The sequence below is a fragment of the Falco naumanni genome, chromosome 7 (assembly GCF_017639655.2).
Source record: "Falco naumanni isolate bFalNau1 chromosome 7, bFalNau1.pat, whole genome shotgun sequence".
Classification (NCBI taxonomy): domain Eukaryota; kingdom Metazoa; phylum Chordata; class Aves; order Falconiformes; family Falconidae; genus Falco; species Falco naumanni.
The window spans coordinates 23,715,637-23,730,531 of record NC_054060.1 but is presented as its reverse complement, the minus strand read 5'-3'; the positions used below and the strand labels follow the sequence as shown (position 1 = coordinate 23,730,531).

The following is a 14,895-nucleotide window of genomic DNA, read 5'->3' as shown; positions in this document are numbered from 1 at the left end:
CTTACACTTTAGGCCTGGTTTGCTAGAGTATCACAAAAATATGTGAACCTGAAACTGGTGGGTCACAAAGATATGGTTTTTTCTTTGCAATATATTAGAGTAAGGAATCTGTCTGTATGGTTTGCAGATCATCTATAAACTTTACAGTGGGGATAATGCAAGTCAGAGATGAAAAGCCTGGACTATACTTGGGCACTGAGCCTCCTCAGGCTCTTTCCGTGCTGAGCCAGACAGGTAAGGCATGGAAACTTTTACAAGCAGTGAGGGACAAGTCTGAACTCATGAACCAGTTCAGATGCCTGCTGGTGGGTCCTTCTGGGTATATACTTAGTTTCTGGCTTGAGGATGCTACCATGCTCATGTACAGGGAACCTGAGGACTGCGTATCTGGTTTGGGCTGGCTGGGAGCAATTCAACTGTCATTCTTTTGTGCTTTCAAACTTGCTTCAAGAAGAGTTTTTCTTTTCTGGGCGAAGTCCCTAAAGGAGGTCTTATATAAATTTTTTAATGAAAGCAGGAGAGTTGCATTTCCACAAAGGAAAGTGATTGTGGATGACTATCAGGTTGTCATTCTTTAGAAGCTTCTTCATTAATCTTTGGGTAGGTGACTCTGGGAAACCTGACTTCAGACAGAGTCAGCCTGGGTAATTTGGATGCTGCTTTACCAAAATCAGTGTGGTGGTAGATCTTTGCTGAGAAAAATCTTAGTTCAGTTGCAAATAGAACATCACCTGCTTCATTTGCTGCGTCTCTGCATTGCTTGGCTTTGTTCTGGCTCTGAAACAGGAAAAGAAACAACCCAAATTAATTTCTGACTGTATTTTTTGCTTCTGACCAAGGGTTTTTGCTGCCTGCTCCCTTTCCTTTTCTAGAGGAAAGGCTCAAACTTGCAAACACTTCTTGGCTGTCCTGCCTTGATGCATGGTTCTGTTGAATGTGCGCTATGGAAGAGAAGGGATCAGAATTTCACAGATGCAGCCATAGGTCTACTGGTTTCAAGGGAAATGTGATGATTTACATCTTTCCATTCAGACATCCCTGCCATAAGAGCTCAGTGCTACTGTGATCGATCTGAAGTTTGTGTCTACTGGCTGAATTGTTTTTTCTGAAGTGTTTGATGTACTTTTGAAATAGATATTTATAAGCAGAAATAAATGGCAGTTAGAATTCTTCATTTTCCAGGCTCCTCATGTAATACACAAATGGAAATAACATGGCCTTTAAAACACTGCAAATGCTAGATTATTTCCCATAACTCAGAAGCCTAAAAGCAAAATTCACTGTAAGCAGAAATTTTCTTTTTTAAACCTGCAGCTTTTAACAAATGAAAATACAGCTGTTATTGACAGCTCTGTACTCCCAGGTCTTTCTGCACAGATGGTGATGACAGTACATTAATGCACAGCTCTAGACATTGGTGTGATACATTCTTCCATTCTGCCCTTCAAGGAAAGGCTCAGGTACAGTTTCTTATGCCCGTATTCCTCATCACAGCTGGTTAGAAAATGTGTAGTAAACTGGGAACATAAGCTTCATTCTTACTTGCTTCCTGGCCCAAACTGTTTGTGAGTGCAGAATTAAACAGCTGACGTGTTTCTTGTGAAATGCCTCTGTGCCTTTCAAACATGCTGGCATGTGTGTGGAAGTAATGAAGCACCCTGGGATCCTTCTGCATGAAAGGAGCTGGGTCAGATTTTGATGCCATTGAAGTTGCTAAGTGTTCTGGTGTAATTTCGGTAGGGCCAGGATTTCATCCACTCTTTACAGTTAGCTAAGCTAGAGGGTTTTGTTCATCAAAGATTAGCAAATGCTAGAAATAAAATGTAAAGTTCTGATCTGCTTCTAGTCTCCATCCCCCTGTCCTTGAGATGATTTTTGACCCTTTTTGCTTACACTGCACTGATTTTTATTGAGCCAAAGAGAGTTAATTTATTTTGTTTTCTCCTGTCTGTTCTGCTGTAAAATGTTCCCATTAAAAGTTAGTGAATTGTCAGCTACCAGTATCAAGACAATGCAATGAAGGACTGCAGTGTCCAATGATTTATTTTTGAGTTTGTACATTTAGTTGAAATAAAATTAACCATAAGGAGAAAAATACTGAGGAAAAATATGCATTTTAATGTCAGATACTATGCCTACTAAATGTAAGTGACCAAAAGGCAAAACTAACTGCATGAATACTTCTGACTTGTTTCTTTATTTGTGTGAGTAATCTCTGATAAAAATCTCATTCAGTTTCCCTTCAGAATTCATAGAACAATTAGATCATAGCCTGTCATAAATGAATCAGGTAATTTAGTCCTTTCCCAGCCTTTTTGAAAATGCTTGGTCTATCACAGAACAAGATCAGGATTACTAAAGGAATTTGTGGAGGAAGACCTTCTTGGGAAGGCGATTTGGTTTAATTTTGATTGTAAGAAGTTAATTAGAAGGGAAAGCAGCCCCTGGCATCCCAGACAATGGGTTGTTAAATTGTGTTCTCTTGTACCTGGTAAAGGAGAAAACCCCACAGTTTTCTGTCTGTCATCTAATGTACCTTTTCTGTTTGCTTTTGGTTGCCTGAAGCACTTGTCCGTTCAAAGGACTGCTCGGCCTCATCCGCATCCTTGCACTTCTGTTCATAGGTCTTCTTTGACTGTATTGAAATGAAATCAGATGTGAGGGTTTGGGTTAGGGAACAAGGCTGGATTGTCTCCAGTGTGATGTTATAGGCATTTTGCAGTCTGGGGGGGAACATCAGTGCCCAAGTCTGGGCAACAGAAAAATTTTCCAATGATACCGTAAGACGATAGAACTGAAAAATTGGAGTTGGGGCTGGCAGCAGAAATTGGGTCCTTTTCTTGCAGCCCTGAAATTGTTTGCTTTGTACAATTGCAGCCAGCTCCCTGCAGGGGGGTAGTCACAAATGCACAGGCAGCTCTAGCACCATTGGTGCCTCAGACGTCTGTCTGAGCTACAGCACAGAGACAAAATTGGGGGCCCATGTTCTCAGGGTGCCATTGAGGATGGGCTGTCCTTTCTGCAGAGTGACTTGGAGCATCAGGTGGCTGAAGTCAGCATGATGCCTTGCCCATTGCTCCAAGCTGTGAGACAGAGCCAGCACCCCATAGCTAACAGTCTCAGTGTAGTCCCCAGAAGCAAATAAATCCTGATTTGCACCAAAAGACCTCCCTGTCTTGGAGACTCACTTAGAACAACCATGTTTAAATAAAAATTGTCAGTACAGTTCCAGCTGTAGCACTGGCAGGTGTGCAACTACTTTTCTTTAGAGGCAATTGCCCATTGGAAACCAAAACCAGCTGCCTGCAGTTCCTGTACATGCAAGCTTTCCACTTGGAGAGGTTTCCTCCTATTCACAAGATTCCCTCACCAATTTAAAAATTGTATTTACGGTATGAAAAATTACATTTGCTTCTGTAAGTATCCTTGCCTAGAAAGAATGAAATCTGGTTTGACCTGGAGTAATGTTCATTCCACATTAACTTTCTGCGTATTTGTTTTGGAGACTCTTCAGTGGGTGTAGCAGGGAAGATGAGCCTCCTCCTAGTAGCAGGAGGCACATATCTCCCCCTCCCCATTCTTTAAATATAGGTACATGGGATACAGATTCCACCCTGTCTCAAACTGGGGTCAGTCTGTATCAAGAAACCTGCACAAAACCTCCTTGCTTACCTCCATCATTTTCTTATAATGGGACAGTTTGTTCTTTTGCATGCGCTCCATTGCAGACTCGTACTGTAAGAAACACGCAGAGGTAAGAACTTCTTGCTTTGGACTTTCTCCTCCCCTTTTTAGTGTCAGGATAGGAAAGCCATTGTCAGGGCCTTTCTAGAAGCCATGTGCCTGTGGGGAAAATTACTTCACTCTGTTTTTATAAATGACAGGTTTCTAAGCGGTACAGAGAGCATCCAAGTGCCAGGTAAAAAAAAAAAAAATCCAAGACAATTCTGCTTCAGTGGTTTCCATTAATAGCAGAGAGGATGTAGATCTTAATTTTCTTCCTCCCTGTTCTTTTCTTTTTTTTTCCCATAAGGAGATTAAATAGTGTAACACCCAGTCACAGTGCCCATCAGCTCTGCCAGCAGTGGAGTTCCTGCTGGTGCAAGAGCCGGATCCCACATCTTTGCAGACCAAACTGCTTCTCACCCATGTGAGCAAGGGTAGTTGTCCATTTCAAACACAAACGTGTAATTTTGATTCCATTGCTTCTGGCAAATTTATGCTCAATGTGATTTGATTTCCAGACTGTCATCTGGTCAGCAGTGGAAGGACAGTGCTGAATTCTCTTTTATTGCTTTAGTTGTGGTATGCACAGCCTTATGTGACAGCGTGATATGCTCCTGTTTGGCAGGGTATGGGTTTCTTCAGGACTTTTGGTCCTTTAATCTTTATATTCTGCTCAAGCAAAATCTGGGGCTACCCAGAGGCTTGCTTCACGTTGGACTAAATAGCACAGTCCCAAAAGCAGCTACAGTGAAATATGAATCACAGCATTTTGGGAGGTTACCAAAAATGCTGACACCATCTAGCATATATAATGTTGACTTCCTAACAGCCACATGCTGGATGGAGGAAAAAAGTTTGCCTAAGACTCCAAAGCAGGTTTTCTCTTTTTTTCCAGGCCCCTTCAACTGTTTCCAGCTGAGTTGTAGGCTTATGTTTTCAACAGAGAGTTTGCTTCCCTCTTTGCAAATCCTAGTGGCAACGGGTGAGGAATGGGATGGAACTGCTGATGAACTAGGTGCTGATGAACTACGTGCTGTCTGCTTTTATATGCCTTATTTGCTTCATCAGATCACTGTGGAACTCAAATCTCAGTTTTACCCACTTCATATTCAGAGTTCTTTGCTGTTTCAAGTTCCTATGTCAGGGTTGTAGATACAAGATTTTTGTGGCATTGGATACTGGTCATATGCCTTTTAATTTGTTTAAAATTAGAACAGAACTGGATATTTTATTTTACTCCTCTATCAGTCAGTGCTTTCAGTGTTAAGTGGCTGTCCCATCTTTGTCTTCAACCCCAGAGAAGGTGTGAGAGTTACCACTGTTGTCTCTGTTGAGAGGTACTTTTTCAAGGGACTTAGAGCTTGGTAAGATCAGAGGGGATGAAACCACCTTAAATATACTTGTATGTTTTTATTATACACCATCAACTAGGTGCTATTTATTCAAAAAATTTGTAATTCGACATGTATTGGTGTTGCATTCAGCATGATACTCATTTGCTTTTATGTTTTTAAATGTTTGTGTTACCCCTTTATTTTAGTGCACATTGGAGATCATGCAGGATTATACAAAAGAAAGCCAATTAGCAAGGGTATAAAAAAGAGAAAAGGAAGGATTAAGTTCTTACAGGAACAATAATAGAATCTGCAGTTACACTGGAGAGAGTAAAAGTAACTAAAGCCTCTATCTACTGAGTGCTTTCTGAGCACTGCTTTATTTACAGTCTAGTGTATGGAGTGCACAGGGCACACTGGGCATGCTTTATCATATTTTACAGCATTCACGGCCTATGACTGGACAAAGGTCACCAGCGTGGACCAGTGACCCAATCTGTTTCAATATTTCTGTAGTTCCTCACCTTTTTTCTTTGCTCCTTCTGTCTTTCTCGGAACTCCTCTATGCCTTTCAGTTCATCCTTCAGCATTACTGCCAGCTGGATATGAGAGTTTCCAACACTTTCGATTTCTAAAGCAAATCAGAATTCATATACAGTCAGTAGAAAGGTCTTTAAATATGAAGTTACATTTTTCAGGAGATGTTTCTGGGAGTGACTTGCAGTGAACAGGGCAGCCTTAAAAAAGGCCTTCCTATGTTTCTGCATGCACTGATGTTGTCGAGGGTTCACACAACCCGAATGGGGCTTATTGCAGGTCCTCTCGAGTGCCTGCAAAATGCATGGGCAAGACTCCACACTGCAGAACTGCAACACCTGCTCAGAGCAGCCTTGGCAAGTGCAGAGCCAGCTGCATTTCTTCATATCCCCATTTACCCCAGCCACCCCTTTTCCTTCTGGAGCTGGAGATCAGACGTTGTGGTGCAGAGGGAGGGAGGGAGTTCTGACCTGCTCCTTCACCCCCTGTGTCTGCTTTCCCTCCACTACACTGCTGGATTGTCATTGCTCGTGGCAGCTTTTTGCCAGTTGCATCCAGCCTTGCACAAATGTCATTAGACAAGGTTGCAAGCTGAGAATTTCCGAGGGTCAGCAAAGACACGCTGAATTTCAAAGCACCTGGCTGGTGCTGTTTGAAGTGGCTGGTAACTTCTCTGCATTTATTTGCTTTGGTGCCTCTGAAATGGAACCCCACATTTTCCAGAAATGTTGAGCTCCCCCACCCAGGCTCTAAAAATACCTTAATTCACCAGCTGCTTTTCAAAAGGTGCTTTCATCTAAACAGCAGGTGCCAGTAGCCAGGTATGCTGTCCTGTTGGCTGTGATGGTGTAGCATTTTCTGTGTGTGAAAGGTTTCCATTCAACCTTGGACGCGTTTAGAAAGCATGTTGTTTTGACATCAGTGGTTTGCAGAAGAGGGAACAGAGTTGATGTTTTGTGACTTGATCCAGATAAAACTAACTTGAGCAATAAGCCATTTTCCTTGCTACCAGAGAGTGGATTGAGTGCCCAGCCTTGGAGGACTCTCAGTGAGTGTCCTTTCCCTCCACTCTCCACACTACAGACTGGGATTAAAAATTGGAAGTAGAGGGGGGCAGAGGATGAAAGACCCCAGAGGAGATGAACACTTCATGTGCCTCTTACCTGGGTCAGAAATAAACATGTAAATACTTACGTTGCTTGAGCCTTTCAAATGCTGCCTTCAGTGTGCTGTGAAGGAGAAACAAGCGCACTTTATTAGTATAAACTTCTAAGGATGGGTTGTGAATCTAGAGAAAAAAACTTTCCCTCAGAATCTCAAAGATCCACATAGAGATAAAACTCTTAATAGTCTGGTAACAAAAGTTGATCATGCTAACAAGCACAATATCATCAATTTGTTACCATCAGGATATGTAATAAAATACTCCATGAAGCAAGGAATTGCACTATTCCTTATGTGCAGCCTCTTTTTTAATCCCACTGTATTTGTGACTGTGAATGTTAACAGGCGTTTCTCTGTTCTTGCACCTTGCCAATGGATACAACTGAACTGAGTGCAATAAAGATGGGCAAGGGGAATTGGCTTTTGGAGCTCTAGTCTGAAGGGCAGAGCGAAACCAGCTCCACCCTCTGTCTCGAATGCAGCACCAGCAAATTTTTCCTTCTCAGTCACCCTTGAAGCTGGAGCAGCTCTGCTCTGCAGCATCCTCCATACTACGCTTTCTGAGCACCCCCATGTGGCACAGCTCGCTCTCCTTTCAAAGACTCACAAATGGTGTAGGCAGCCTACGGAGGCTTTGAAACCTTGATGCTCCCAGGGGTTTTCGACATCCCAGAAGCACAGCATAAATAAACCACGCTGTGAAATCAGGCCTCAGTGCTGGGCTGTGAAGTACGGGCGGGAATGAGCAGAAAGAGATGTTACGCTGTTCGTCCAGATGGACCTACGCAACTAAGTGGGCTTACAAGGTAGAGTTACAGAAGGGCACGAAAGGGTAACGACAGATCGCCTGATGCCCTGGTTTTTGGCAAGCCAGAGTCCATTTTAAGAAAGCACCAGAGATACCAGCATAGACGTGATGGGAGAGGAGAGACCATAGTCTGTAAAAAGCATTTCCACTTCATAATTTTCTCTAGCTCTGAGTTTGCAGGCTGGCAGGTCATTTATATATGCAGAAGCCAGGGCTGTGGTGTGATTTGGAGCTTTTTCTTTTTCTTCTTCTTTTTTTGCATCTTTAGGCTTGATGGTTTGGTTATGGTTTTTTTCAGTACTTTGCCTTTATAGACTGGTTTAACTGAGTAATTCAGAGAGTCCCTTTACACCCTTACACAGGAAGGCAAACAGGCTCTTCTAACCGGAAAACCACAACTCTTTTTAAATTTCCTTTCTTTTCTACCTTTGCTTAGTGAATAGACGATGAAATTACCCCACCTTCCTTTCTGGAGGGTTTCTGTTTTAACGTCAATGTGGTCTACAATGTTCTGTTCTTATTGTAATTTTTAAAAATATTCTTTCTGAAACTGAGAGAAGCCTCTGCCAGATGAACTCTACAGACCACTTTCCAGCAGCCCTGTTTATCCCCTGCATCCAGTAACCTAGATCCTGATAACACAGTTAGGAAACCAACCAAATACCTATCTCCTCTGAGGCCATGGTTAACATTTGTCTTTCCTCCTGCCACACAGGGAAGATCCAGTGTGGGTTTTACTAACATTTTTCTGTGGAGCCCAGTGGCAGTAGCAAAGCGTGGGGAAACAAGTTCAGAAGCATCTGGTTTCAAATAATTTGCACCTGAGATTCTGTCTGCATCGCAAAAAAGAAAAGAAGGGGACATGTTGTGCTCTTTTAACAGGGAGGTAACTAATTCACCACCAAGTCCTAAGCCAGGCCAGAGTATTTCACAAGAGAATCATGTCTAACATTGCTTAGTGGGGATGTAGTGAAAGCATCAAAGAATTAATTTTGCCAGGATGTTTTCTTCTCGTTCTCAGAGGAGCTATAAACAGAAAGGCAATGCCTCTCCGTGCAACTGGAAAGATTTCTGTACGGTCCCAGCTGTGGTGTGATGTCAAAGCCACCTGTAGTGGAGAAAAGGCATGAGCAGCACCCTTTCTCTGACCAGTGGAGTCTACTTTTCTGTCTCTATAAATTCACAATATCAAGGCACTAGCTAGCATGAATAGTCGTATCAGCTGTTACGGGAGGCCACGCCGTGCGGCAGGCCAGACTTAGTGTCAGGTTGGCTGTAGCATATCTTTCATGAAAGTAGCAAGAAATGTGGAGGGTTCCTCTAGTGCTGTGGTGTGTCTGCATACGTGTTTTGCTTCTGGTGCTTGGATATTTTCAGATATGTGTCAGAAGAGGAAACAGCCCCAAACTGAATGGAAAGGGGCCTGTATCGTCACTCTCAGGGCCAGTTAGTGGGAGCGTGGACACATCATCCCTGACTTTGCTGGGGTAGAGGAGCAAGCAGGATGCTATCTCGGTGTACCTTCTCTTCTATGTAAAGCTGTGCCCATAGACTCAAAATTAGACCCCTTGTGACTCCAGAATGACCTATGCCATTCATAGCAAAGGATAAAACAATCAAAACAACTTTTGTACCTTTAACATAAAACTAAGTTTCCTCATGTCTCTTGGAAAGAGAGCAGCACTGCTCAAAAATGTCTATCCTCATCACCAGAGGACTTATCTAGGTTGGATTTAACAAGAACTGAGCAGAGGCTTAGGTCTTTCAGAGTATGTGCTTGAGCCCATTTTCAGAGAGTCCTGAAAGTTCAAAGTACAAGCGTATAAATTGTGCAGGTTCAGAACATTTGAGTGGAGAATAACTAGTCATGGAAAGATGTGACCTTCCAAAATGACTTCTAGATTCAGTTCAAAAATGCCTGCTTTGTGTGAATAATACAGAGGATTCTGTATATTAAGTGACACACACTCTATATTTATACACAGGAAGCAGCAATTGGCATTTTGTTACAGATTCCCCCATCTCACACTCATTGAAATATTCTATTTCAGGCGCTGCAGAAAAGGGCAGAGCAGACATGGGCTTGAAGGAACTACCCTTTCCCAAGGTCTGAATGAGATGGTAGTGGAAAAGAGGGAAGGAAAAAATCAGGAATTCTTATACATGAGAAGAGACAAACAGAGAAAATGACAAAAATAGCTGTTGTCAGACTAGGCAGAATTTAACCAGCTACTGCATGTTTACATCAGTTATTTTACGAAAGAATGGAGTTTCCACAGGCTCTATTTTAGCTGAAGCCAAGGATGTATCTGAAAACTGAGCTTCATACCATATTTTGTTTTCATATTGTTCTGCTAAAGAGCTCCCAAAGCTACTGCCTGGAAATTCTGTCACCTTGCAGCCTGAAAGGTGTTTCCTCTGAAAGGCACAAGCTCTGCTGAGAATCATCTATAGTGTGTTGAGACATCATTACTGCATGTGCTACCATCAAATACTTGCAAACTTGATCTCAGTTTGTAACTCAGCTGAAAATCCCCAGTTTCTGTATATCCTGTCCCCTGTGTACAACACAGAATATGGCGAGCGCAAAACTATACCGCAGTTTAAACTTAATAACATGTAGTTCCCTCTCCCCAGCTGGATGTTGGTGTAACCTGGCATTTGCCAAGAATACACGGCTGTAGCTTTGTAATCAACTTTTTAAAATTTTATTTTATGAGTAGAGACTATGAAATTGTGATTTTTTTTTTTATTTAAAAAAGTGGGATAACAGGGCTTTGAAATTAGTATAAGGTAGGAATGAAGACATCTTTAAAAATTTTAAACACTTTAGCCCTGACAATGTTCTCCTTCTAGTGCTTTCCCTAAGACTTCCCAGCTACCCATGTTCCCGGGTATACACATTCTCAGGACTGCGCTGGCACATCCAGGTGATTAGCTTGAAGGAAGCAGCCAACCTTTTCCATAGCCTTGGTGTTATTACGGACCTGAGTTGTTTGTAAGAACCAGAATAGGCAGTGGGAGAGCAGCTCACCAGTGCAGAGGTGTGTTGAGGAACCCCGCTGGAAAGAAGCTAATCTGCCTTTGTCATGCATGTCTGATCTCACATGGCAAGTGTGGTGAGGTGAGCTGAAAATCAACAAAGAAAATGGCACTTCTGCACTTAACAGGAAAGTACGTTGCTTTACATTAAGACTCGGTAGATGTGAAAATGTTGCAGGGTTTCAAATAAGAAAAAGACACAAGAAAACTCTATTGGAGGCTATTACATACAAAGCTGCTGCTGGTGTGGCAGCCCCTGAACTACCATTTGCTAAGGCTAGAAGATTATTTAGGAGAAATGTCCTCTCATGCTTCCCCTATTCTTCTATTCTTCCCTTGGGATCTAGTTTTGGGGGCACAATATTGGGCTGAAGGGGTTTTGGTCTGAGCCTGTGTGAACCTTCTTGCAGTCTTACACTTAGATTCAAGTATGTGCATCCTTCTGTACATTAGAATGAACTTGCCGAGGCCTATAGCAACTGCTGAGTTAGATCTGTGTCATGGGTAGGAAAGAGGGTATCTTCCTTCCCTGTAGGAAGTACTTTCTCCCAGCTGCAGCGCTCGAGGCAAGGGCAAGCAGCCGGAACGCCTGAATTTGCTTGAATCAGGCTGAACGTTGAAAGACTGTGTCCTTTGGCGGTTAAGTAGCGCTTACAGGGAACTTTTATTTCTTGAGCTGGAAGCTGGAGTGTTTGTTTGCTATGCCCATGGTAACCAGCACCAGCTTCTTTTAGAAACCCTGTCTTTGGGTTTTTTCAAGTAAAAAATAAAACAAAAAGTGATTGCAGCACATCTCCTCATTGCGGCATGTCTACCTCTCTCATTTTAGTTTTCTTAGGAATTTTTCTGTAGCTGCAGGCTTGCTATGGCCATTTCCAATATTGGTTTGAAAAAGAACAGCGAGGACCTCACTGAAGTCAGCTGCACCTCCCCTGGCAGTTACAAAAACTCATCCCCTGCTAGCTCTCAGGTCAAAGCAGTTTCCCACATTTCTGGTGCTAAGGAATCTGCAGAGGTGGAGGCACAACGCTGTCCTCTTGTCCTAGGTCATGATGTTGTATTACTGCTGATACTCAGTAGTGAAGTGTCTTGACTGAGCGGGAGCAGTGCGGGGCCTGAGGGGTCACTTCTCCTCTGGCCCTGACAGCGCTGAGGGAACAGGCACCGGACAGCACATGGGATGGAACCTAGTGGCTGCTGTCACCTAGATGTTTCTCAAAGCAATGGAGGGTAGTCCCAGGGCTGGTGTTATTTCAGCGAGCCTTCCCTACTATCTTTCCGTTGAGTCAGCAGCATATTTCTTCATCTGTCTTTCAGTAAATAAAAATGGGCAGTTGAATCTAATTATACATTTAGCTGAGTTCAGCAATTTGCTCCAGCTGAAGCAAAAGTTTGGGGGAGAAGGGAAGAGTCTGAAAAGATGTTGAAATTGTTCTTTTCTTTGATTCAAAACTAAAAGCTTTTAAAGTAGGGGGGAGACTTGGGAGAGAGCTGTTTTCTACAGCAATGGCAGCTGCCTGGTGCAGTGTGCCATAGACTTCCCTGGGCTTCTACCCATTGCTTGTATTTACTGATGCTTATTCTCTTCACCTTCTTGTTTTGTGCTGGTCCTGACTGTGCTGAAGTAACAACCCAGGCAGCACCTCCCCACTGCTGCCTAATTCCTCCCTCGAGCAGACCCCTCTCCTCCCCAAGCGCAGGAAGCAACAGCAAGGTGGGGGGTTCTCTGCGTTTTTTGACTCCTTTCAAATCAGGGGGTCCGGGCAGCTGCCAGGGACTGCGTTTCTGAGGTTGGAAAGAGCTGTTCACACTGCTCCTGGGTGGATACTGGCACACGAGGCCCTGCCGGGCTGTCCATCGCATGTGGTGGTGCTGCCGTTGCCGGTTCAGTAGATCTGGCACTGGCTGAGGCGTGGGTTTGCCACGGACACTTTGCCAACAGGCCTTTGCATGGGGGGGACTGCGGCTCACGCTGCCTTTGTGCCGCTCCTCTGCTGCTCTGCTTTCCGTAGTGGCCACAGAGCACCGCTTTGTCCTGCGGGAGTGATGGGAAGTTTTTGCAGCCAAATAATTAGTTTCAGAAGTTGTGCTAAACGGAATTGATTGGTCATGCAGTTGTTTCTCTTAAGGTCTTCTGGGTATTTTCTGATACTGGAAGTTTTTGGGTGGTTGTTGCAGACTGATTTCCTATGTTCTTTTTATCGACTTTTTGAAAGGGTATTGGGTACCTTCCTGATATGGAGAACTACTGGGGTGTGAAATAATTTCCGAGGAGAAGTGACAGAAGCCTTAGTCTCTCAGATGTTTAAAAGATGACTGAATTTAAGACTAAAGGATAATAATTGTGCATTAGTGGGAAAATGAGTGATGTAAAATTAGTAATTTGGCTCCTCTGCAATACCTAGCATGGCACAGGAAGTTCTGTAAAATCTTCTGCAAAACCCCCTGGAAGATACTTTTTTTCTTGGTGATTGTCAAATGCAAATTTTAGGTACAAATACCTGCACAACACCTTCATTAGACTTTGAGAAATACTGCTACCCAAAGCTGCATTTAAAGATGCAAACAGCCCTGTTCAGCCTGTCAAGTAGCTGTAATACTATTAGGACTCAATGTGCTATGGCAATAATATGGAATCCTATAAAGAGGAAGCACAGGAATAATGCACAGGGACAGCTGTAGCATAGTCCTTTCAAGCTTTTCTTAGTATAGGTAGTATATAGGTTCCCTCCCTCTGGCCTCACTGAAGGACTGACCTTGGGAGTAGTAGGCACTGTCAGCAATCAACATCATATAAACAAAGAGAAACTTCACACCATGTCAAAGTTTTTAAGGCATTAAAACCAAATATTTAATTTTCATGAGTTGTTCCTGCCCTGAATAGACTGTAGTTTTCTCTGATTTTGAAGTGTTTACTCTAGACCAATGCCCATCATTGCCCATCTGTGTAACTCAAACAGCCAGAGGATGCAGAATGACAGAGAGCAAAGTGTCTTCTGTCTGCTTCAGAACAGATACAGTGAGACATTTGCTCTGATGAAAATACCAGTGCAAAGCTGGTCACCACCCAGGCCAGGCACGGGTTTATGGAAAAATAGTAAATGTTGTCGGTATATTCAGCCTTCTCTCTATGCCAAGCTATAAAATTGTTGGATCAAAGTGGAGCTGGACCCGAGTCCAAACTTCCCCCAACTTGAGGGGAACTTGGATCCATATCCCAACTCTGGGACTTGGCTCTGCCCCTAAATCAAGCTCTTATAATCTCTTAGGAAAGGTCAGACCCATGAGTTATCCACTAAGTCACAGAAGGGCAGCCAAAGCTGTCTGTTTCTGAACATGTTTGCTCTGCCTACCCTCCATGGCCAGTAAAGAAATTTGGGTGGAGCCTTTTGTTAATCCTGGAATGCTGATCTTCACCTTTGTTTAGGGAAGAAGCCATCCATCCTTAATTCACTATTTTAATTTCAAAATATTTTTTCTTCTTCTTCCTTTTCTCTGATTAGATCTGTGAATTGAGACACTAGAAAGGTAGAAGCCATCTCCAGCAGTCTTTGCTAGGAGCCTTGCTATACCTTACTGCACTGCTCAGGAGCAAGGGAGAGATGGAGCACCAGGGCAGGAGAGGCTTGCACATTCTCCAGAGTGAGCCTCAGTGCTCTCTGCGCTACCAGGCACTTGGGCTGATGCAAGTTTCCCTGTCAGCCTGGATGCGCCACCACCAAATTGATAGCAAGTGCTATGGGTAATTGCTTGGCACTTGCATGCCATGGTGGTGCAAGGGTTTGAGGTCAAGTTTTCCAATAAAATATGAACAGGAAACCAAGAGTGATAAAGCTATGTAATAAGGAGACTGCAATTAAGAAATGAGATATGGGATGGATGAGGGTAGCAAGCCCCAGGGATCAATACAGCTGTTTTGTGTTTAGATTGAGGTCTTCTCTTTCAGACTTGTCTTCTGTGACCACAAATCTTCATCCTCTACCACCTTATTACTGTATTATTACTGGTTACAATAATGACAAAATATCTAATTACTGCTGCTACCATCAATAATAGCAGCAGTTTATCAGCAGTGTTTATGCAGTTAAATTCAGTGCCAACATATATCTTCCCCTCCCAACACAATTTATATGTGATCTAACATAGTAGTAGAGGAGATAGAGAAAAATATGTCATTTTAGTGTATTTCAGTAGTTCCATTGATTTGTTTCAGATTAAGTCCCTTCAAAGAGGTTTGAGTTTGTATTCCTAAGCAAAGACTTTTTCCTGCTGCAGAAGCTAATT

General features: G+C 43.0%; 1 protein-coding gene across 2 annotated transcripts in view; it reads right to left on the bottom strand.

Moving 5' to 3' along the window:
- The window catches only part of PSTPIP1 (proline-serine-threonine phosphatase interacting protein 1), a 52,304-nt gene that overhangs the window by 13,525 nt on the left and 23,884 nt on the right, over positions 1 to 14,895 (bottom strand). For both annotated transcript variants that reach the window (XM_040600701.1, XM_040600702.1), the window contains 5 exons: positions 6,792 to 6,826; positions 5,585 to 5,691; positions 3,673 to 3,735; positions 2,537 to 2,635; positions 732 to 777 (listed from right to left, as the gene is read on the bottom strand). In XM_040600701.1, coding sequence (XP_040456635.1) covers positions 732 to 777; positions 2,537 to 2,635; positions 3,673 to 3,735; positions 5,585 to 5,691; positions 6,792 to 6,826 — 350 coding nt within the window. The remainder of the gene's footprint in view (positions 1 to 731; positions 778 to 2,536; positions 2,636 to 3,672; positions 3,736 to 5,584; positions 5,692 to 6,791; positions 6,827 to 14,895) is intronic.